At 45.0% G+C, this 23,771-nt stretch overlaps 1 protein-coding gene across 5 annotated transcripts in view; it reads right to left on the reverse strand.

Moving 5' to 3' along the window:
* Nucleotides 1–5,760: 5,760 nt before the first annotated feature.
* Nucleotides 5,761–23,771, reverse strand: part of LLGL2 (LLGL scribble cell polarity complex component 2) — a 33,173-nt gene continuing 15,162 nt past the window's right edge. For 4 of the 5 annotated variants that reach the window (XM_027691731.1, XM_027691729.1, XM_027691730.1 and 1 more), the window contains 22 exons: nt 22,552–22,667; nt 21,734–21,892; nt 20,808–20,970; nt 20,496–20,628; nt 19,677–19,731; nt 19,329–19,483; nt 16,527–16,744; nt 15,954–16,021; nt 14,831–14,984; nt 14,628–14,732; nt 13,527–13,819; nt 13,115–13,268; nt 12,688–12,838; nt 11,875–11,991; nt 11,212–11,378; nt 10,304–10,568; nt 9,459–9,612; nt 8,402–8,439; nt 7,888–7,935; nt 7,312–7,354; nt 6,537–6,598; nt 5,761–6,134 (listed from right to left, as the gene is read on the reverse strand). In XM_027691731.1, coding sequence (XP_027547532.1) covers nt 6,127–6,134; nt 6,537–6,598; nt 7,312–7,354; nt 7,888–7,935; nt 8,402–8,439; nt 9,459–9,612; nt 10,304–10,568; nt 11,212–11,378; nt 11,875–11,991; nt 12,688–12,838; nt 13,115–13,268; nt 13,527–13,819; nt 14,628–14,732; nt 14,831–14,984; nt 15,954–16,021; nt 16,527–16,744; nt 19,329–19,483; nt 19,677–19,731; nt 20,496–20,628; nt 20,808–20,970; nt 21,734–21,892; nt 22,552–22,667 — 2,826 coding nt within the window. In that variant the 3' untranslated portion in view covers nt 5,761–6,126. The remainder of the gene's footprint in view (nt 6,135–6,536; nt 6,599–7,311; nt 7,355–7,887; nt 7,936–8,401; nt 8,440–9,458; nt 9,613–10,303; nt 10,569–11,211; nt 11,379–11,874; nt 11,992–12,687; nt 12,839–13,114; nt 13,269–13,526; nt 13,820–14,627; nt 14,733–14,830; nt 14,985–15,953; nt 16,022–16,526; nt 16,745–19,328; nt 19,484–19,676; nt 19,732–20,495; nt 20,629–20,807; nt 20,971–21,733; nt 21,893–22,551; nt 22,668–23,771) is intronic. The other variant, XM_027691728.1, reaches the window with a different exon arrangement.

Genomic DNA, 23,771 nt, shown 5'->3' on the forward strand with positions numbered 1-23,771 from the left:
TGAGTAATTTGCCCAGCCAGGCACTTGAAGACACTCAAAGACTCTTCTCCAGAGAACTGCTTCCAAAACTTGACATTTATTTTACAGGATGATGAATGTTTTCTTCCATTTAATATTAACTAGCCTGTATCTTGTGCTCTGTTCCACTGCAGGTATTTAATTTCCTTAATCTTCTGTAGATAGATCCCTATTCATTTTATGAGAGGTCTCATCTCTCCCCATGCACAGGAGAGATCCTCACATAAATAAATCTCTTTCAACAGGTATCACTTTGACAAGGAAATGGTTTATAGAATTTGAGTCACCTCCATGCAGGATACATTCCAATGGGAATTTCTCTTTCTGAGCATAAGCAGACCCCACACAAGCACATCAGTGAGTGAGTTCACCTGCTGAATCAGGCCTGGTCAGCCTCGAGAAACAAGAAGAGATCACAGCTACCAGCTGTTCCTCCTCCTCAAAGAAAATCTACCAGGTTAATGGTACCTGCCTCCCATGTTATTAACTAACGAGGCACAAGGAGCTCTGACACATTAATTGATGTCTGTGAATTGAGTTACTGAGAAATTACTGTTTTTCTCATGCACAAAAAATTACTCGTTGAAGATCTCACCCTCAAACAGGACTTTTTAATGGTTTAACAACCAAAGCCCCAAGGAACAGTTGAAGGGGTATGGAAAGCAGTAGGGATGAATCTGTGCATCACCAAATAACAGAGTTGAATTGGAGTAGGAGTGGTTTCCATCCAAGCCAAGGTGAGAGGCTTGAAAGGACAAAGCACTTAAGAGAGATGAGATGATATTATTTCACTTTGAACTCTTATGTCCCACTTACCAGTCAAAACAAGGGTTTTTAAGGATAGACCCTGGATGTCACAGTGCCTGGACTGACACTACTTTTAGTAAAGGGCTTCATGAGCCTTTACTGGGTATTGGCACCTGCTGTGGAGTCCACAGCAAGTTAAGTATAAAAATTAAACCAGCCTTTTTTAAAAATTAATTCCATTGTGACTGCCACCTAGTGCTTCAGTTTTATTATTTCCTGGGCCTCATGGACCTAACTTGACAGAACTGAATTTCCTTCAGATGGATTTTTTTTCAAAGTCCTTATTACTGTTCATTTACATTCAAAACATCTGCCTATAATGAAAGTACAGTCAAATATCAACAGGTCTGAACTGTGAGCAAACTGTCACAGAACTGACAAGATCACAGGTCAAACTGGTTAAGGACTGTGATACCTCCTTTGGTCACAGCCTGTATTTCCTCTGCTCTTATCTGTGTCAGAACAAAGTTGGGAGGATGTGCTTGTCTGTAGAACAACCATATCCCTTAAGAACACCTCTCCTAAATTCCATTTTTGTGGCTAACTTACAGTTTGGAATAAAGCTCCCTCAGCAATAGCTTAAACCACTTTCAACTCAACACACTGCCTAAGAAATAACACCAAGCCTTTACTTGAACCTGCTTCCTTCGACTCTTACCCCCACCAGGACCTGAGCTGTAACATCTGATTTTGGGGTGAGTCAGCAGCTCAGAGATGTCCTCATGTAGCACGTTTGGGTTTTTTAGGAGCTCAGCCTGATCTTCAAGGGCTCAGCACAGCAATCTGATAAAGCCACGTTCCCTTTAAGGAAGCAGAATGTGAGCAGAATCCCAGCTTCATATTTTGAAGTCCCTGCCCTGAGCATAAGTAGGGAACAGGAGATTGACTTTAAACAAATGAACAACACTCAGAGTCTGTAGGAATAAGCACATAGTACACAGACTCATTTTCCAGAGGAGCAAACAGGAGGAAGAGATCTGTATCTTTTGAAGGGGAAGATTCAGGGACAGGCTGGGCTATGCCCACAGAGATACAGGTCCTTCCTACCTTGGGTGACTCTCCCTGACTGCTCTCAGCATGTGTTAAGGACTATCCATCTTAAACAGAGATGGATAGTCCTTGCCAAAAAGCCATTTTAAAACATAACAGCTCCAAATACAACAGCCGTGCCACAAGAGCTGGGGAGCATCAGGTTCTTGTAGCTGGGGAAGAGGTGAGCAGTGGTAACAGCCTCAAAGCACATTTTTAGTTACTTTCCTCTCTACTGAAACAGGCCACAAGTACAAAGAGCCTTTAAGTTCTCCTATCTCTGTGTTCCCAGCAAACCTGCCCCTCCCATCCCCATGGATCAGTCAACACTTACCGTCATGATCTTCACCTCTTCATGAGATGCAAGATGAAACACAACAGTTTCATTACAAGAAAATCATGCTTAGGAGAGACCATTTCCGCCCAAGCAAACAGTTGGGACAAATTACCAACAGCAGGATGATCTCAAAAGCCATCCCACTGCTACAGCAGCCTTTTCACACAGGGATTTGCAGGTCCTCTTGGAAGCTGCACCTAACCTGGAAAGCTTGTCAAACACCCCATTATCATCATGTCAGGGGAAGAGGTTGATGTGCTGCATGGAAATAATCCAAGCACCTGGGGCTTGAGGCTGTGAGTGAAGGTACTGAGTTTCCTGTGACCAAGGGCTTGTGGCAGCTATTGGAGGAACTTTTCCACCTGGATTAACTCAGGGAATCAGCTTCAGCTGCAACACAACCTTGGCCTTTGCTTGAGAGATCACAAAGTCAAATAATGTGGTTTAGCAAGGACTGCTGGGTTTTAGACTTCAGTGCAAATTTGCTTCTGTCTCATCCTTCAGCTGTGCCAACCCAGCACCAAATCCCAGTCCTGCTCTTATTAAACACATCCCAATTCATGAGGCCACATAGGCAGTGCCATTCTTTGGGGGCTGAATTCAGGACTACAGTCCAGGCATGCATTTGTTCGAGCTGCAATAGATACAACCATATTATGAGAAACAGACCAATTAAGCTGAAAAAAAATAATTCATTTTCTCGCTAACCAGACATGCCTCAGGCTTTATGACTAAGATGAAAAGTACTTTTCCTTCCAACATTATGTTCTTCTAATGGAAGTGTTAGACAAATTCAGCAAATATTCCGTTGCTAAACATCTGAGGAAAGCTTGCATTACTATTGAAAAGGGAAAAAAAAAAGAGCTCCAGGCCAAGCTTTTCTAAGACTAGAGAATTTTGGCACCAAATATGCAACCCTATAAAACAGCTCACGTTACCAGAAAGCATTTGACCTAAAACTCAGGCCACTATAAAACAGCATCCCATATTAGGTACCCAATATGTGTATTCAGATGTGGAAAATTTGTTCTTTAGTTGGAATCCAAGACTTTCCCCTCAGCAGAGAAACAGGTCTGTGAGGGTTAGAGAACACACTGCCAGCACGGCTGTAAGGGAGGATTTTTTCAAGTCAGTGTTAACAGCAGCTCAGGTCCTGCAGCCAAGGGGCTCTTCCCAGTGCCAGAGCCCAGTGAGACTGCACAAAGCAGGAGAAGGGGGGGAGCACTGCCAAAGCCTGACTGGCAATAACCTTAATAAGGGCCAACGAGCCCTGGGAGTGCCTCCAAGCATTAAGCACTAGCTGTTGGAGAGAGCTAGCAAACTTCCATCAGCTCCCAGACACAGAGTTCAAGTGAAAAGTAGAGGTAGGCACAAAACTCGAGGAGTTTGGCAGCAGCTGAATCCTCTGATCAGAAGCAGGCTGTTATTATTTGTGTCAGCTGACAGGCAGGGTAAGGGTAACCACAGGCTCAGAAGGCAATTTCTGAAAAGGAGAAATGCAGAGGGATTTTTTTTCCCATTACATTCAAAAGCTGCTTAAGACATTCATTGAAGATTCCATCCTTCATGAGCATCTCATCCCATCACCTATTTTACTTGCTACTGGTTTTCCGACAGCACAAAAAATAGACCCCAGTTCTGACTGTCACAAGGCTTTCCATCCTCTCCTGCTCAGCTCAGAATACAACTGAAAGCACAACTCATGAGTTCCACTCTTCCCCTGCTTTGCCTTTTTGCTATTTCTCCTGTATCTTAGGCATAGCAGCTCTAAAAGGATTCTTAATGTCTCTGCTCACAACAATAAGTCAGGGAGCTTATTCCAGTGAATCCTTCAGTTCCAAAGCATTGCTAGAAAAAGATCTGCCATATATCAGCACACATCCTAAACTACTAGATCCTATTAGTAGTCTGGCTTGTGCTTTGAGGAAAGTAACAAGAAGTCTGTATTCATTTTTATTGCTGTTGTTTTTAAATCTAAATGCCCTTTAAGGTGTACAAATGATAGCATTTTTATGACTTGTCTCACTCTTTTAGTGGACCTATTGGATTTTTCAAGTTATGCCAGTCAAAGTAGGGAGAAGTGATTAATTCCTTCTTGCCCTTTCCAAGCAGGACTGCCACATGTCTTCCTTCCATCCTGCCAACAAACAAATACTCAGAAAAGGCATTAGAATCAGTCCATCTGTAAGGAGCAGAAAGCAGCAGCTGGGGGCACCAGGATGATGCACATGCACAGGATCACACCAGCTCAGAAGCTGCTGATTGAACCAGAATTTCCTGTAAATTTGCTGCATCAGTGCCTGGCACAAGAGGTGGAAACAGCAGGCCACCTCTCTGTCAGCCTCAGTCCTGCAGCAATAGAGACAAGGAAATAACAAAGCTAATAGAAATAAGGAAATGAAAGCTAGTTAGGAAATAGAAACTGAGGAGGAGAGAGGGCTCTCCAAAACCTCATTAGCAATAAATTAGGTCTCAAAGGAGATGTTAATACTTCTAGAAGGAAGGGTGACTGAAACACAAGCTGAACAACAGCAACTCTGCAACCATCTTCTTCTGCAGAATGTAAAGTGCCACCTTATCACTGCAGGAAAGAAAGGATCCCTCAGCCTTGCTCAGGAAGATCAAGACAGATCCTGAAAGAAGAGGGCTTCTAAGGAGAGGTTTCCAAAGCATGCCAAGGGATGGCAGCTCAGCACCCAGTCTGGGGGGATTTAGTTCTTCCGTACTGGCTCTCATGGTGCTACAAGCAAGTTACAGGAGAGAAATCTGAGAATATTCTGGTCTTTTTCTTAGCTGGAAAAGAGGAAAGTGGTCAGGGATAAAGGAACCAAAATTTTAAAGAGTAGCTACCTGCTCTATGCAGAGTTCCACCAGCTTCAATTCAAAACCCACTGGCAGACAGCACAGCAGCACTGCCAGATCAACTGTGTCTCCCTTCGGCGTTTTATCACCCACGTTATTTCAGGACAAACCAGCAATGACCTTCCAGGGACTATCATCTGAGCCAGTGCCCTTTCCTGGCACCATCCCCAATCCCATATGGACTGCAGGATGGTGATACAATCACTTTGCTCGCCACATGCATCTTCTCCAACCCAGCACCTTGTCACCTCCAGGGGTGCTCTGTGCCTCTCAGCTCAGAGAGGGACAGCTCCACCTTCTCCAAGGGATATGTGGCCAGGAGCCTGTGGCCAGTGTGAAAGCAGCTGCTGAAGGGAAGAAGAGATATGAGAGCAGACAAGGATCACAAAAGGGAATTCAGAGTTTTATTTCCAAAAAAAAAAGAGCAACGTAGTGTTGAAACAAAAATCAAGTTCCATTAGTTCTCCTCCGATTTGAATGGCTACAAAAATAGATTCTACCCAAATCCATAAAGCCAGTTAACAGTACCATAACAAACAAACCCCAAAATTACTCATTCAGATACCACAAACAGCAGTCACAGGAATCTAGCATATATTATTTAACGTTTTCTTTAAAAAGTAGATTTCTAAATGTTTCCGTTAAAACTGAAATACCCATAAGATTTTTAAAAAATTGTACAAAAAAAAAAATAATTTTAAACCAAGTTGGAGGTAACAGTGTGCGTTTATTAAAATCCTGCACCGAGGCAGTAAAACATTTATAATTTAAAACCCAGCCCAGTAGAAAAGAGAAATGTGCAAACATTTGAATGTTGGATGTACTCAGAGGCTTGTGGTGCATCAGACCTGGCGATCCACTTCTGTCCTAATGCAAGGCGGGCTCCACGAGGAGAGGTCTCTAAAGAGGCACTAGAGGGGAGGCAGAGGCAGCAAGGCACAGTCGTGCCAAGCTGCAGCTCTCACCAGTCTGTGACACTGGGAGCACTGGTGCCTTCTCCCCAGGGACGGTTTGCCCAATCAGTAGTGTTATGGCACTCAATCCAATGCCGGGAAGTCCTTGATGAATTCTGGTCAATCTGCTTTAGGATGAAAAAAAGCAAAAGCCATTAAAAAAAAACCAAAAAACCAAAAGGTGAAAGCTAATGAGAGCTCATGAGTTAATACACTCAGGTTGTTGCTGTGAGCTCTGGCTGCCTTGCCAGCTCGCTTTGTGGTTAAGAGTCAGGCAGGAGCCTTCAAAGGATTTTCAGCTCTTCCTTTAACACTGAGGCAGCACATTTACTTGTGTGGCACATAAGGAGCTGAACAGTGCTCATACACCACTCACCCACTCAGCAATTTTCCCATCCTGAAAATTCAGGTCAGATTTCTGCACTATTGCAAAGCATTTCAATAAGCTGAATCTTACACAGAAATTTCATTTTACTTTCTGCTTCCTCTGGCTACTTCACTGGGCCTCAAATATCTCTAGCCTCACCTACCTCCTCCATTACTTAGTCCATGTCCTAACGGACTTCTTGCCGAATTTCTTTCTGCATAGCTCCTGCAATGACACAAGAAAAAGATTTCCTTATTGCAGTGCAGTCTCATCCCATCCACTCCCAGATGCTGACAGAAGACCAGGATGAGGTAGTGTCCAGAGGAAGTGTGCAGAGCAGAGCAGGTCAGGCAGTCACTGATCCTTACACACCAGCAGTTACCAATCCCACCAAGCCTCCTGCATCCGTTGCAGACAGTAGTCCTTTGTGTACACTTGGTAGCCCCCTGTCACCTGAACATCAGTGTTCCAGGGAGGTAAGACAAAGCCCCGCACCCATGGTGGTAGCTCAGCTCTATGGTACAGACAGAATGGGAGCAGAGGCACTGAACACATCCAAGTGACAGTGTCAAGCCAGGATTAAAACTCCAGAGTCCCATCCTTGACCAACTAAGCCCGTGTGGCCTGCCCTTAGATCACAAATAGAAACCTGTATGCGAATACTCAGACTCCTGTTCCTTTGGGATGTGGGAATGTGATCTCTCCTGCTTTTCGGAGAGAAAGAGACAAAGCATTATTCATAAAAAAACGTCAAGGGACAGCATGTGAAAGAGAACCTGCCTCTCATTATTGCCCTTTGGTAGCCTGGGGGACACACACGTGACCAGATTCCAGCAAAAGGATCCCTGTCATCACATTGGGCATCCCCCTGTTTTCAACTCCAACTCCCATCCCTTGCCAGCCCCAGCCATTAGGAACAGAATCTGGTTGATACTCACCCTCTGCCCCCCTCCAGAGTACTCTGGATCTCCTTCAGCACTTCTGGAAAGCAGAGGGTTAAAGCAGTGAGCCAAACCAGTGAGGATCTACTTTCAGGTAGCAGCCTGACCACATTCCACCTCTCCACTGAACAGCCTCCAAAACCTGCCTCCCACAACACAGAGGTCAGACCTTGTACCATCACTGCCTCTTCAGCTGCACCAGGTTTGTACTGGACAAGCTGGCACACAGGACTGAAGGAATCATTTGCCAGAGGAAATATTGCCAGTCCCTCTGTACCAGAGCCCCAAAGGAACTGTCTGTTCCAGCTGACATTTTACAGAAGTCCTATTGCAAATAAAGATCCTGCTCTTATCTCAGCAGGGAATGCAGCTCTATGGAACAACCCCTGCCTGAGGGCATGGGTATCTGTCCAACCCTCCATTTCCAGGACACAAGAAAACCCAGCATTTCTACCAGTAATTGCAGATCCCTTGGAACTGACTACCGGAACCCATAAAGTTCCCAGCAGCTTTCTTCTTTTCCCACACAGAAAGGCACCTGCCCTCTCAGTAGCAAGACTTTATCTCACTCACTTTCATCATTGAGTAAGGCATGTTCCATCAGCCTCCCAGACTTCCTTTCTAAAAAAAAAGAGTAAGAAAAAAAGCTTTTAGCTAACAATATTTCCCCCTTTTTATGAAATAAGTGCAATTTTGGAAACCCACAATGGAACTGGATTTCTTTCCCCCCTTTTAAGTATCTTTTGACTTTCCTGAATGCTTCACAACTAATCCTTGAAGTCTCTCACACACTGAACTGTATTTTCCAGCAATACTAGTTTGGATAACAGAAGATCTCATGACGAACTTCAGACTTTACCCTCCCAAATGCCTCTTCCCTCCAGCAAAAATTCTGTTCTATCCTTTAAGGTAATTTTGCCACATGCAATCACTTCAGAGCTATCAACTACTGTGTCCAGTTTCCCTCACATCCCTCCTTACTTTCCCCTGTCTCAGGTATAAAAATATCAGCTGTAGCAATAGGAAAGATGTTTCAGGGGTTACACATCACCATGCTACCCTTAGTACAATTAAGTTTTTTGCTTACCATCTTCTCCGTAGTCACATGGACTCTTTCCTGGTCCCCTAAAAAAGGAAAGGAAGCAGAAAACAATCACTGACACTGAGGCACAGGGGTGCAGAGAATTCCTGTACACTCTTGGCAGCTGCAAGAAGCTCCAGTGCATGTCAACTAAATAGTCTGCTGAATGTAGGAAGGGCTTCACCACATGCTGGTGATGTAGAAGTCTGCAGGCACCACAGAACATTGTTAAACTTTCAGAATAAAATTCCTGTAAGGATCTCCATGAGTTTCAGATCTGCTGTTACTTGCTAATGCTCCAAGGGGAAAGGAGGAACACTGGATTTCCCTTCACAGAGTGACAGCTCAGCCTCACCAGTAACACAGAGCCCCTGAAGTGAGAGCCACGTGTCAGACACAGCATTTGGGAACGAGCAAAGCAAGCTGGAGCTTGCTTTAGGTTTGTGACTCCAGCTTAGGGATACAAATTCCAATGCTCCCCTGCTTTGTCCTAGCAAATCACAGAATATGCTGAGTTGGAAGGGACCCACAAGGATCAGAGTCCAACTCTTCACCCTGCACAGGCCCATCCCCAAGAGTCACACCCTGCACCTGAGAGGATCAGCCAAACCCTCCCGAAGCTCTGGCAGCCTTGGTGCTGTGACCACTGCCCTGGGGAGCCTGATCAGTGCCCAACCACCCTCTGGGGGAAGAACCTCTTTCTAATATTCAACCTAAACCTCATCTGACACAACTTAAGGCCATTCCCTGGGTCCTGTCCCTGGTCCCCACAGAGCAGAGTTCAGTGCCTGCCCCTCCTCTTCCCCTCACAAGGAAGTTGTAACTGCAGTGAAGTCTTCCCTCAGTCTCCTCCAGCTGAGCACATCAAGTGCCTGCCCTCAGCTGCTCCTCACACAGCTTCCCCTCAAGCCCCTTCCCCATCTTCACTACCCTCCTTTGGACACTCTCCAATGGCTTCATATCTTTCTTATACTGCAGTGCCCAAAACTGTCACAATATTCAAGGTGAGATGCACTCCAGGTGGGAAAACCATCAGGGAGGAGGTTACATTTCCAGATTTTACCTGGATTTCCTTGCAGCATTCTCCACGCCAGACTTGTTGTGCACATGATTGTTGGTTGTCACTTCTGGCATGTCCACGATGCACCGGGGCTCCACCAACCACTTGGTAGAGAGGGAAAACCTCTCAAACTCCGACGGCGAGATCAGATAGAAACCTACAGATGATTGGGAATGTATAAGCAATTCTCAAGCCCAAGAATACGGTTACAGATCTAAAGGTGATCCAAAATAGAACAGATCTAGGCATGCTCTACGCTTGGCACAAAGGGTTTGCATTTCCTCCTATCTACACAAGGAGGGATCACTGAGGAAGGTATTACCCCAAGGACTGGTTAGCCTAGAGACTGTGCAATTTAAGATTATGCTGAGAGAGAACTGTATACTTCTGTGGACACTTAGGAAAAACAGTACAGAAAGATGCAAAAAATGAACTGAAGAGCAGTGATCCATCTTCAGCAGACATAGGACATTGGATTGCAGTCTTGCAGTGTGAGTGTTCAGCCACAGACATGTATAGGAGGCATAATGCAGCCATTTATCCAGTGCTTGCTGCTTAGAGAGCCATTCCCTTCACTCCAGAAAAGAGGAGGGTGGTCAGGTGGAAGGGTACCTATGCGGCACATCCAACCTGTGAGCTGAAAACCACCATATCCATTAACAGTAATGGAATAAACTCACTTCTGCTTCTGTTTATTCATGTCTGTACCTGTTGGCAACTGGTACTGGCCAGAAACACAAGACAGACACATTTATGAAATATTCACATGTGTACATTAAACACTAAGCCCCTTTCCATTGTCTCAAACACACAACAGAGGTAGATGGTTTGGGAGAAGCCCACCTTACCTTGGCCATATTTGGTGAAGACACAGGATGCAATGCCACTCACATCCTCCTTGCGGATGCAGGGGTAGCGGATCTGTAACTTGAGGAAGGGCAGCGAGATGATCTGAATGTCTCCCAGGTTAGTCAGGACAGCCAGGTCATTCTCGCTGTAATCGTCGGTCTTGCAGCTGCCAAAGTTTGCAACTGTCACCTTTCGTACCCTACAGCCCTCCAGGGCTGTCAGCTTGAGCTTCAGTTTGGAGCTGACCTTGGGTAAGGTGAATACCTGTCAACAGAAACAAGACACTGGCGCCTCCTTCCTGCACAAAGGCAGCAGCAGCTCCCCAGGACATCTGCTGCTCCCCCCCAACAACGTTTTCATTCACAGTGAATACAAAGAGGTGTAACTCGAGTCACCCCCCTGCTCATGGGACAAGAAGGAATCAGGCACAGTCAGTGTGAGAACCAGTTTCTGTTCTGACATTAGTTTTACCCCTCAGGCTGCACACTGCGCTTCTCCCCTAGTTTTTTCAAAACCCCTCCATATCTGGCTACAAGCTATAACAGAAAGAGAACAGGGTTTGACTAGTTAGTGTGCAAAACAAGAAGCTTTTCAGCTACTTCAGAGAAATACCTATTGATTCCTGCTTCTGCAAAAACCACAGCAAAATCTCTTCCCCGAAAGCAGAAGCAGCCTTGTCCAAAGACCAGACTGTAATACAGGCATAAAATTTCTATGTTCAGCATGTGCTGAGTACCCAGTTTTCCAGCAGACACCTGATTTATGGACTGCACCAAACAGAAGTGCTGTCCCAGGGCTGTTATTGAGGACACAAGAATAAGCACTCCCAAGGGTTCTCTGCCCAGAGCTTCAGCAGATTTCATGCATGGGCCACATGCACCTCCTTTCCTAAATAGGTGATACCTACCTTAAATTGCTCTTCAGATACCACCAGCAGCTGATGGCTGCCTTGCATATCAGGACTCTTGGAAAGGTCATGTGCTACTTCTAGAGGTTCTGGGAGGGGAGTGCTGCGTCCATCCAAGACAAGTATCCCCACAACAGGAGCCCTGTGCATCAGCTGAATCTCTTTGGCTAGACAGGCAAGATAAGGAGGGAAAACAAACAGAGAAAACAAACAGGAGTCTAGTCAGAGACACTGTTAGAAACTCACTCACTTCCTCTCAGGGCTGGAGACCTACATACTGTGATTACAGAAATGCTGCCTAAAAAGATTTAGTACTTAAAGGGCATTCAAACTGGACTGTTTTGTGTTAAACAGCAACTATTGTTACATAAAGACAACAGGTCCAGCTGTGTGCACTGAGGCTTGATGGTAGATTTCAGTGACAGCTGACGCATATTTAGATTTCTGAAGTGAGTAGGAAATGAGGCTGAGGAATGTCAAGCAGTGCTGAAACTCACTCCCCTCTCCAGTTCATTCACTAGAGTGAGCACTGCTTAGCTCAGACACTGCCACACTTGGCTCCACTCTCACTGATAAACAGCAATAATTGAGCTTTTCTGTACGTAACTCCTGTGAGTGATGGTTCAGATCCACTGGAGCTGTGCTTTCCCAAGGGACACTTACCCTGCTCTGCCCTGACAGGCTCATCCATCCTCCTCTCTGCTGGGGGAACACGTAAACAGAAGGCGTAGACGGTCCCTCCGTTGGTGCCGGCCCACAGGGACGGGCAGTGGCGGGAGCCTGGAGCAACAAAAAGGCCCATGAGCAGGACACCACCTGTGACATCCCTGGATACCTGCTGTCCCCAGCTATACACATCCTCCCCCTCTGTTTACATCCTAAATATCTTTATATTAGGGCAGACTTGCCAAGGAAACTACAGGTTCTTAGCACTTCTTCTCCCAATACATGCCCACCAGCAGCCCTGAAAAAGGACATGGCATGTGAGCAAAGGAAAGAGTGCTGCTTCCATGAGCCACCACAATTGCTGCATCCATTTTTCACATATTAATATCACACATGAGCAGAGTAAACTTGTGTAACACATCAGTTTGGGCTCTGATGTACAACCAGCCACCACTTCCACCAAAATTAAAAGGTTCTGCTGGGGACAGGAGTGAACTTCAGAGCAATGAGAGAAGGCAAAACTGAATCTAAAGTGTCAGATGCCATTCCAGTACATTTGAAAACCACACATAAAGGCTTCATTCAAAGACGAACTACCACTTGCCTGGCATTAGCCAGCAGCCAGAATGGCTATATAACAATTCTGCATGACAACATATGCTCTTGTTCTATATTAGTTTTTCAGCATTGCACAAAGTAGGACACAGGGGGTGCCGAGTTTTCCTGGCAGTAAATCCTAACACACTCCTTGGCAGAAGAAGTGAAAAAAAAAAACATTTGGAAGAAGAGAGAGATGCTTTTTGTACTCACTGTCTCTCAAGAAGGTATCAGCAAAATACAAGGTTCGCACAAAGCCAGTGAAAGAGTCTTCTGCCGACCGGGCTTCGATCTTCCGCTGGACGGGAGCCAGTTCCATTTCCTGCAATGTGTCCTGGTCAAATTTGGCATTTGCTTCTTGCACCTTCAAAGATATACACACATATTGTCAGTCAGGGACAGACACAGCAGGGAGAAGAAAGCAGCAGCAACAGAAAGGGACAGCACTGTCATACCAGTGAACTCGTCTTCTGAACTGATCTCTAAAAATCTGACTGTTTTATCTAACAGAGAGCAGCATCAGAAACTGCCATTCTCCCCCTATGCCAATAGCTACTGATTTGATAGTAGGCAGTCTCATCAGGACTCTGCATGCTCCAAGACATAAACAGACAGGACCCCAAAAAGGTGAACCCCTCACCTCTGAGGCATTTCCACTACCTCCTCGCCGCTTCCTACTGGACACGCGGCTCCTTCTGATCCGCCTGAACGACTGACGGAGGGACTTCTTCAAGGACTTCACCCGGGACAGTGGGCCTTCTAAGGCCAACTGGTCACTGGGATGCAGGGTACACCTGGAAGAGGGAGACAGGAGGCACGTGGTCACTTTCTGTTACGTGGCAACCACTCCCAAGAGTCCAACAGGGCACACGCAAATGACGGAACACACTGATATGTCCTTGAAGATCCTCAAGGATGGAATCCAACAAGGCAGGGTTTCTTGCTACAGTGACTGCTCTTTAGAAATTGCTTATCACAGCTTACTTTGTTAGTAATTCCAGGACATCATTAACAAAGGATTACTACAGGCTTCCTGGAAAGATGGCACTTACTTGACAAAGACCAGTCGCTTCTGCTGATGGTCAAAAAGCCCAAAGCCATGACTGGTACCGAAGGCCACAAGCTTCCACTCAGAGTGCAGGGCCAGTGAGGTGACCACAGCCGGTGGCTGACACTGGACAAGGACAAAAGGCTGAAAACCAGCTTCAAATCGAACAGGTCCGTCTCGAGTTTTCAGTTTCTCGTGACCTTTCCACCGATAGCCCTCTTGGTCCTGCAGCAGATCTGCTTCAGCATGGTCCACCACATGTTCTGCATCTTCATCATTCAGTTCCATCACCAGTACCTGAAAGGAAGAGGACAACCTTTGCTACAACTTTTGATATGTAGGCAAGTCCTCCAAGCTGCAGGCCTTCCCTGCAGCTGCACAACTACAGCATCTCTCAGGGCAGATAAGCAACATTAGATAATGCCTCAAATACCAGTTAGAGAAAGCAGAAATCACAGAATGGTTTGGGTTGGAAGGGATCTTAAAGATCATCTCATTCCAACCCCCTTCCATGGACAGAGAACCAGACCAGGTTGCTCAGAGCTCCATCCGACCTGGCCTTGAACACTTTCAGGAATGGGGCATCCACAGCTTCTCCAGGTAACCTGTTCCACTGCCTCACCACCTTCACAGTAAAGAATTTCTTCCTATATAATATCTAATCTAAACATACTGTTTTTCAGGTTGAAGCCATTCCCCCTTGTCCTGTCACCACATGCTCTTGTATAAAGTCCTTCTCCATCTTTCCTGTCGGCTCCTTTCAGGTACTGGAAGGCTGCAGCTGAGTCATCCCAAAGCCTTCTCTTTTCCAGGCTGAACAAACCCAACTCTCTCAGCCTTTCCTCACAGCAGAGGTGCTCCATCCCCCTAATCAACTCGGTGGCCTCCTCTGAAGGGTCGGTGTCCTTCCTGTGCTGGGGACCCCAGAGCTGCATGCAGTGCTCCAGGTGGGGTCTCACCAGAGCAGAGCACCATGAAATTCCCAGAAAACAGATCAATTTACCACTAGAGAAATGAGCATTTTACATTTTAACATCTCTCCGGGTTGCACTGTGACAACCTGCACTACAAGCAAGATCCATGATGACTGTTTGCATTCCAATACCTGTCCTGCTGTACCAGCTACAGCCAAGTATCCACTGTATTTACACAGGTAGATCTTCTGGATCCCAAGTCTTGGATCATCACTGTAAGGGTCGAAGGTACCAACCTAAGTGAGAGAATGGAGAGTGGCTGGTCTTTAACTGGGACAAGAATCAGAAACCCTCAGGTTTCCAGAAAGCTTCTAAAAGCAACATCCTCCCTCACCTTGCGAAGCGGAGGCCACTCATCCTCACCCAGGGTGTTCATGTTGTCATTGGGATCAGCATCCGTGAGAAACACTCTCACTGTGCTCAGCTTGTAAAGGAGGTGTAAGCAGACACCAGATGCATCCCAAAATCTCACCGTGCCATCTTCATGCCTGTGGGGGGGTTACAGAAACACGTCACACAGGAGAACAGCACGTGGATGGCAAAACAGAGGGGGAAAACAACCAAAAAAACAAACCACACTGAGGAACAAACTACAAAGAGAAAGATTTTTGGCTTCTTGGGTTTTTTGGTGGGTTTTGTTTTGTTTTACATTGTTGGGGTTTTTTTAATCCAGTTTGTTCTCGGTGATCTGACACCATTGCACAATTTAAGATTATGCAAAAAAAAATGGAAAAGGAAAAAAGCTTAGCATATAGAAGGAACAATTCATCCTGACAAAAATGCTGTTACTGGGACAGAGGGGAAAAATTAAAATTGAGGAACATAAAATCAAGCTTTAATCTTAGTTCTCCAGGTGAAAATTGGCAACAGTCTTCCAACACAAGGTAGGAGCTTCTAACATGCTCCATCAAGAATGAAGTCTTAGGAACAGCCCACTGAAATTCTCAGAAATGCTTTGAAAAGAAAATGACACATTTTTATGCAATGAGACAATCTCTTGATAGCTACTTCCACCTCTTAGCTAGATCTGTTCATGCTGATCAAAGCAGAGAGGAGCCCAAGCTAACCTCTACTTTGAGACTCAGAGCAGTGTGAAGTAGTGGGGAAAATGCTTCAAAACCTTCAAGATTAAGCTCCACTTTTACACTGCTCCCTTTGAAGCAGTTTTGATTACTGCTTGCACTCCTACATTGTTTGAGAGGGGAATGGATAACACATCAAAACTACAAATCAGCCAGATTTCTGGGTTATCTGTGGACATCACAACGTGTCACAAGCAGAAGAATGAGCTGGCTTTACAAAGGCAGCAGCACAGCTTTTGGAAGCTGCACTGTAAAGCTGCAGCCTTCTCCCTACAAGATGAGCAAACTTTAATCTCATGGGAAAGCCTCAGTTAGTTCAAAAGGGGGAACCGAAACTGGAAAGGGCTCCTTGGCTGTTATCAGTGCAGTACATACCCTGTTAGCAGCAAGTCCCTCTGCGGAGGATCTGGAGCTATGTTGGTGCCACCATCAATCGGCCACGGCTACAAACACATTAAGAGAAGACTGTGACTCCCTAGGCAGTGACAGTGTGAAAAGAATATAAAGTCAGCAGGAGAACATGAACTTCAGTGCAAGTGGCAGTGAAACAGTCCACGCTGTTAGCTTTTGTTTGGACTAGATGTTCCCGTTCTGACACCAACTGTGCTTTTTAGAAGACACTCCACACATCTCCTCAAGAAGCTGTGCCGAAAGCTTCATGCTTTTACACGAGAACTTTGTTACCACTGACAGCTGGGAACACTCAGACTTTCCCTCTGGCTTGTCAAAGCTTAAAAAAATAACACATTTTAATTCCCCAGAGTGAGTCACTGTATTGGTGGTGCTCTGGGAAAAAGCCTCTCTCGACCCTATTAAGAGGCAGGACAGCGTCTGGTGGGACTCATCCCTCCACAGCCCGTCAGCAGCACAGACCACCCACACTCTGGGCAGCCCTGCTGGTCTAAAACACACGGGAACACCCCTGGGAACACATTAAAGGTGCCATACCATACTGGAGTAGTGGATGTTCTGCTTGCTCCCGGCACTGATAATCCGCTCCCACAGCTTCAGTGGGATGTTGGAGACATGGTGTGAGCAGGTGATGGCTGAGCAGTGCAGAGAAGCCAGGTATGGAGGGTGGACTGCTGGCCAGCCTGCAGTTTTCAAGTCTATAACCACCAGCTCCTCTTCTGCCAGCACCACCATGGCAGAAGGGTCATCGAACTCTGCAGAAACAGGATTTACTGAGGCTGACAAAACTGGCCCTCCAACGTTAACAGGAACAAACTTCCTGTGAGGCTTCTTTGAAAACTGTTATCACAGAGCTTCACATAAACATTTTTGCTGGAAAAACCTTAAATGCTTCTGGGCTTAGGCTTAACTGGGCCTATCAAGGCACTAGTATTAATGGATTTAAAGACACTAACAGATTTACTGCAAATTCAAGTTTCTTTACATCATTCCTGGGACCGCCAGAGTGACCTCTGACAGATTCCACTGTAGGATAAAAAAAATCTGTTATCAACACACGTGGTTAAATAACACAAGTTCATGTTTGTTATTGTAACAGCCAGAATTCCAAAGACTTTACTTACAGCTAATCAACAGCATTGGGTGGAAAGACATGCATACACCCCAGCAGTGACCCATTTAGTGCTGCGTTAGGACCACAGTCCATCCAGGCTAAGCTGCTTAAACATGCTAATGCCTTGAGTTCTGCACAATGCTCCTCTGCCTGAGCTGACAAGTATTTACAATTCAGCTCTCTTACTTCTCATTTTCTCTGCTTCTCATATGTTGTGACACATCATCTGGACTTTCTTTTCAAAGAGTGTGTATATCATCTAATAATTCTTATGTATATTAGGCATGATTACAAAAGAAACATGTTAATGGAACTTGACTGATGACATCTGATGCAAACAAGAATTTTAATTCTAGTTACAATGAAAAATCTTGAGTGAAGAAAAAAATTCAGTATACAAGGACGTTATGACAGTAAGGTTCTTGAGACAGGCACAGCAGCAATTGGTGGGGAAAAGCAAAACCACAGATCAGTTCACACCAGTAACAATTAATAGAGCTCAGAAATCTGAGTGAATGTAAAGCTCTGACCAGCCCCAGCCATAACACATCATTAATTAGTTCGGTTTCTTCATGAAAAAATGTTTTCTGTTCAGTTTTACTTTCCTTCCCTAAGTGCCATTGTTTGCAGTTGCCCCCAGGAGTTCTGAATAAAATAAATAATATCACACCTCTACTACACTACCCATGATCAGCCCTGCACTCTGCTGCTGTCAATGTTAACCAGAAGTACTTGGTTTTAACAACAATTTTTTCCCTGCAAAGACACAAAGACACACGTCTGAGCTCGCTGGTATGGCAAGAATCTATTTTAAGTTGCTGAAGTAGCAAGCACACTAGAATTTGTCATGATTGCCATACACTCATCCACCTAATTTAAAAAAAAAAAAAAGGAAAGAAAACAGGAAGGGCCAGTCTTCTAAAAATTGTTTCCACAGCATATTCAGGGTAGTGGAAAGTCACCAGCTCCGACCATGCTGCAGTGCACAAGCTTTGTGCTTATTAAATTAAGTGGCTTTGGTATACAATTAATACCTTCGTATTGCCATTGCAGGGAAGACTTTGCTTAGGGGCAAACAAGGCAAGCCACGTAGATCCACTAAGCTTAGGCAATCAGCCACAAGGAAGCTTGTCAACCACAGAAACCTCATTTTATTGTAAAAAAACTTCCTCATCTAAGTGCAAAAGCTTCAGCTTCCTGCAGCAGCTGCTGTCTGAACCCACTAGAATTCGTGTTAACGAGATAATTCAATCCTTGGGAAGTATAAATATAGAGCCTGTTAGTTTAGTTACTTCATCCTAAAGGATTTCTAATCATATCCAGAAACTGAACTTTAAGTAGTCAAACTCTTACATAAAAAAACCTCAGATTTCTTTCATCTTTAAGACTTTTGTTCTGTCATCTAGAATCACAACTCTAACAATTTCACAGAAAGTAAAAGGGTCTCATTCTTTAACACTAAAAAGGTATTAAATTTTAGGTACTGAACAAATTTAATGGCAGTGTAAGCTGTAGGCTCTGCACACTTGGAAGATGCTTATAAAAAGAAGAATGTTACAGTTACTGTGGAAATAAGGGCAAGAGAGATCTTCAACAGAAGCAAGAATCTGACAAGCTCCATACAATCCGAGGAATGAAAGCTATTCAGTTTTCAAATGGTTTACATTCATGTTCACCAGTAGTAACGAAATTAAGTTGTCTATATAATGACCCTTGGTTCTATGTCACCCTTTGCTGCTTTATTACCCAGAGCTCCAGCCATAAATCCAGGCAGTAATTAAAAGAAACAGTGTCTCAGTGGGAGTAAATTCTGCTTTTAATTATTAGCTTTCTTTGAAGTGTTTTCTTTGAAACAGCAATATTCAGATCCTCATTTCGTGACCTGGTTATGTCCAGTGTCCAGCTTAAACAGACATAAGCTCAAGAAATCTTCTCCCATTAATAGAATAGCTTTTTTTTTTTGAGGAATGTATGGCATTTGTAAATAGCTTATTCTTTATATCAGTATTTTACACTTCACCTTTAAATGGCAAATCTTTTACAGCTGGACTCAATCTGAAGGGTCTTTTCCAACCTAAACGATTCTGTGATTCTCTCTTAAAGTCTCAGAAACTCCCCAAAGAACTGACCTCCTTATCACATTTCATATGCTATTTATACCAGGCAGATTTCCACATGCCTACACAGCCACCCTAATTCCTCAGTAATGCCCTTTCCTCACATACCTGCAGCAGGCTCTGAACTGAAGATTATAAAGAAGTCTATCACCCGTGATGTGAAGTCGAAGGCTGTTTGCTGGCTGCCATGGATAACAGAGATACTGTGCCGGTCACCATAGCTGGCCCGGGGCATCCCTCCTTGGAATATAATGTAAGGAAGCCTTAAGAGAAAGAGAAAATTAGAGTGGTGTGTGCTGAAGTGAGGAGTGAGCACAATTTCCAAGACATGAGGCAAGTCAAACTCTGACAAAAGGTTTTTATGTTGTTACTCTAAAGGGCTGCTATGGCATTGTGTGCTACCCCCTCTAAATGCCTTTAAACACGTGAGAGTGAAGGGATACACCACAAACTCACCCATTTTTTGTTGTCTGCCAGTAAATCTTGGAGATGGCCTTGCAAGGAAAAGGACCTATGAGAACAGACATTTTCTGTAATTCAAGAAGGGCATCTTTACGAAAGAAGTTGTTTATTCTACTTTGCCCAGGTCACCTCACCCATGTCAAGGGCAGCCACCTGAATTAGTAGGCACCAGCATCACCTCCCTAGACCAAGCCACATCAGAAAAGTCTTCTGGGACACACTGACCACAGCAAAACACAGCTTAGACTCGGGGGAAGCCTCTGATGGCTAACAGGGAGTGGAAGTGCTGTTGGAGAATCTGATTAACTAGAAAGGATTGTTGAAAACACAACTATTCCTGAAACTAATGTAAAGGTGATAGAGCTTTAGAAGCTTCTCTATGCTTGAAAAGATGAGGTCATCCCCATTTGATGGGTTTCAGCAAATCAGAGGCTTCATTTCATCACTGCTCAGGTCGACAAAAAAATACACTCAGCTCACTATTAATTACAGAAGATCCAAGCAACTCCTGCTGAACAGGACACCCACTGAAACAATGAGCTGAATCACCATCACCTTTCTTCGTAAGGGGCACTAATTTTGTCAACACACTTGCTCTCCATGTTGTGGACAGACCTCAACAATGTAAACGAGTTTCAAATCCAAGAAAAAAGCTGGACTGAAATCCCTCAGTCCAGGCTCATGACCCATTCAAAAGGCAGCTCTGCATTTTGCCATTAAACACTAGGGCGAATGTGACTTGAATATCCCACACAAGCTCAAAATTAGTTTGAGTTTAGACAAGTATGTTACAATTAAACCTCACTTACTGACCATAAGGCACAGTGTTTTCCAGAGGCTCAGGCTGCCTGTTGTCACTGGATACTGGCCACTGGGTGTAACTTCCATCGTAGTGACAACTAATGAATTTACTGCCATCCCTCTGCCAGTAGAGGTTTTCCAGTTGCTGAAAAGAAAGGCACACAATGACTGCTCTCCAGAGAGCTGTTACCCCCTCAAAACCAACTCTTCCTTACTAAAAAAGCAGCTTTGTCAGGCTCTCCCTGCACCTACTTGTCTTCAGAGTGCCCTGAGAGGTGAGAGCCCTTCCTCCCCTGCTGAACTGACTCTGGACTGAATTAATACCTGGCTGCCCAGGAAATGGTGTATCACTTTGTTATTCTGCAGGTCCCAGAGGACAATCAAACCCCTGCTGTATCCAATAAGGATCTGGTCAGGGTTCTTAGGATGTTCTCGAAGGGCTTCTACCAATTCACACGATCTCCTGTTACAGTTATCTTCTGGTATCCTGCAGAAGAGAAAACCAAGAAAAGCTCATTCCAGGCACAACATAAAATGACTGTATTAAAAGGTGTAAGAATGAGAAATTAGGCAACAGAAAGTTCAAACAGGTAAGTGCAGTCTTTCCACAAATCCTTCAAGCAGCAGAAAAATCTAATGTAAGACCTCACACCAGGCCTGCCATGTGGACATGCACCCAGTACTATTTTCTTCAGGGAAAGGCCAAGGTTTACAATGAATTCCACGGTCTGCATCCCAGAAGTGTAAAGACAGTCTGAATCACCCACCCTATTCCCTTACAGAATAAAGGTAAGATGGAAATGTCAGTGGGAAACAAAGACATGAAGGAGCACAGTTTTCAGCAGCACTTGAATCTCCAGAGCGACAAAATCCTCATTTGGACAAAGCAGCATCAGAAGTTCTGCCAGTGGTCGAAAAAATAAACAGGTAATTACAGCTAAACATCAACTTTTTTTTTTTTTTTTTTTAAGTAAACACAAGGGCACAAAGTTTGCAGATTTACCCCAAGTGCCTCCTGTATCACTCTGCCCACATGCTGGACCTCCACAGTGACAGTACCGGAATTGAGCAGGACAGAAACTGTTACTTAACACAGCAGGACCCAAAGTTACTTTCAGAGGAGTCACGCGGCCCTGGACAATGCTTAACACAACAGCGAGGCCCCAGCGCGTAATCTCGGGTGACATTTGAACAAAGGATGTGTCTGCTCATGGGATTCCACCTCTGCACAGCCCTGTCTGCTCGCTCACCGCTGCAGCACAGCCTCCGAGGTGATGGTCCTGTCCTCCAGCACCCGGAACGACGGAAGCTCCACCACAAAGATGTTGCCGCTCTCCGTGCCAAGGTACAGGACTTCCCGTGAGGAATGGGGAAGGACAGCTGTTATCTGTGTGGCACTCGGTGGAGACCTGGGGATGCAGATACAGAATTTAAGAGGACTAACAACTCGACACGGACATTTCATGGAGTCATGGAATCACAGAACGTGCTGAGTTGGAAGGGACCCATCAGGATCACCAAGTCCAACTCCTGGCCCAGTGCAGGACACCCCAAAAATCACACATTCACAGGTGTCGTTTTATAGGCTGAGATTTTGAGCCAGGCATGGCTCTTTTGAAGGAGGAAAACAAGCTCGAAGACAAAAGACCTTTGACAAGCACATGGACAAAGAACCAGACTCCTTTTCACAGAACCCTCTCTTAAGTGTTCCTAAAGCAGCTGAAAGCAGCTCACCTAAAACTGGCAAAATCAAGTGAAATTCAAACTATAAGAGTATTTTAAACACCGACTTAAGGGGTGCTTAGATTTACCTAACTTTAACAGCTCCTATACTCACAGAAGTGGATGCACAGTATTTTAAAAGATATCACCCTTTACACTGGTTCAACACTCTCAAAAGCTGGTCTCCCAGGCCCTAGCCAACTCCTGTTTGGTTTCCATGGATGCTCTTCCAAAGGATTCAGAGTGAGAGGGTGTTAAGAACAGGACAAACTCTATCTTAAAAAAATAGTAGAATTGTCTTACTTGCTTATCCCCAAACTGGCTCAAAACCCCTCTTTGGGCTTACCCTGGTGGCCCCTTCAGGGTGAAGCGATGCTCCTCCCGCAGCTCGGATGCTCCTCCGTGCTGCTTCAGGCTCCAGAGATGCAAACTGTTGTCATCCAGCAATGTCACCAGCTGGCACTACAAAACCACACAACATGCTTTTTTCCAGAATCACAATATTAACTCTAACGCAGTAAATTTAGCAGTAAAGTTGCTGCTGTTTGTAACTCTCTGCTAAAACAGGACTGGGGAGCCGGCTCAGCTCTTTGCAGCAGTGGATAAACATTGCAGCAATGGGATTTGGGGGGTGGAGGCAGACAAGAAGTAGCCTAAAGGCTAAAAACCCAGGTATACAGGGCAGAGGCACAGGTTATCACTGAGGGGGATGGCAAGGCTTTAGGCTCCTGGAGAAGATCAGCCAGGGCTGTAAAGCCCAGCAGTGCAGCCCCAGGCTGTATCTCACCTCCTCCTCGCTCAGCACAGGTTTGCTGAACACACCCCAGCTTTGGGTGGGGCTGACACAGTCTGCTACACCACACTCCTCACATTCTTAGTGTCCAACCTCATTCTGGAGGGTTGTGTCAGAATCCTTTTATGAGCCCAGCCCTGCTGGCTGGATGTTCAAATTGAAGCATTTTACCTGCTGCAGCCACACCTGGTGCAACACTCCCCATGGGAGTTTCAGTTTATACCATTAGTTAAGCAAACAGACACCCAAAACCGCCTCAAGAACTAAATCCCTCTCATAAAGAGGCCACTTGTGCTATACTGGGGGCATCAGGCAACAAAGTCTGTGGCCAAGACACCAGACTGACAGTCAAGGGAAAGGAAAGTGGTCAGACAGTCACCAGACAATTGGAAAATTCTGCTTTCCTATTTTTAGTTTGTGGCAATAACTGTTCAGCAATCCCCAGGAGCAAGATTCAATACCCCCAAACACAAAGGCAACAAACTTAACAGCAGGCAAGGAGCAGTGCTGTTTTGAACTCCTGAAAATAATTAAATCAGCTCAGCAGCAGCTCCTGTTCTGTCTGTCATGCACAGGAAAGATCACTCAGCCCTACTGAAAAAATGGAGGCTGCAAAAAGAAAAAAAAAAAAAAGAAAAAAAAGGAAAAGGAAGTCCTTGCTTCTGCAGCAGATTGCTTGAACTATCCTGGCCTTATTACCATTCCCACTATGTTGCTGGAGATAAATGACTAACAGTTATGAACAAGAAAGCTACTCTTTAGTTTAAAGCTTC

The sequence above is a fragment of the Neopelma chrysocephalum genome, unplaced genomic scaffold (genome assembly GCF_003984885.1).
Source record: "Neopelma chrysocephalum unplaced genomic scaffold, ASM398488v2 Primary Assembly neopelma1_84, whole genome shotgun sequence".
NCBI classification, from domain to species: domain Eukaryota; kingdom Metazoa; phylum Chordata; class Aves; order Passeriformes; family Pipridae; genus Neopelma; species Neopelma chrysocephalum.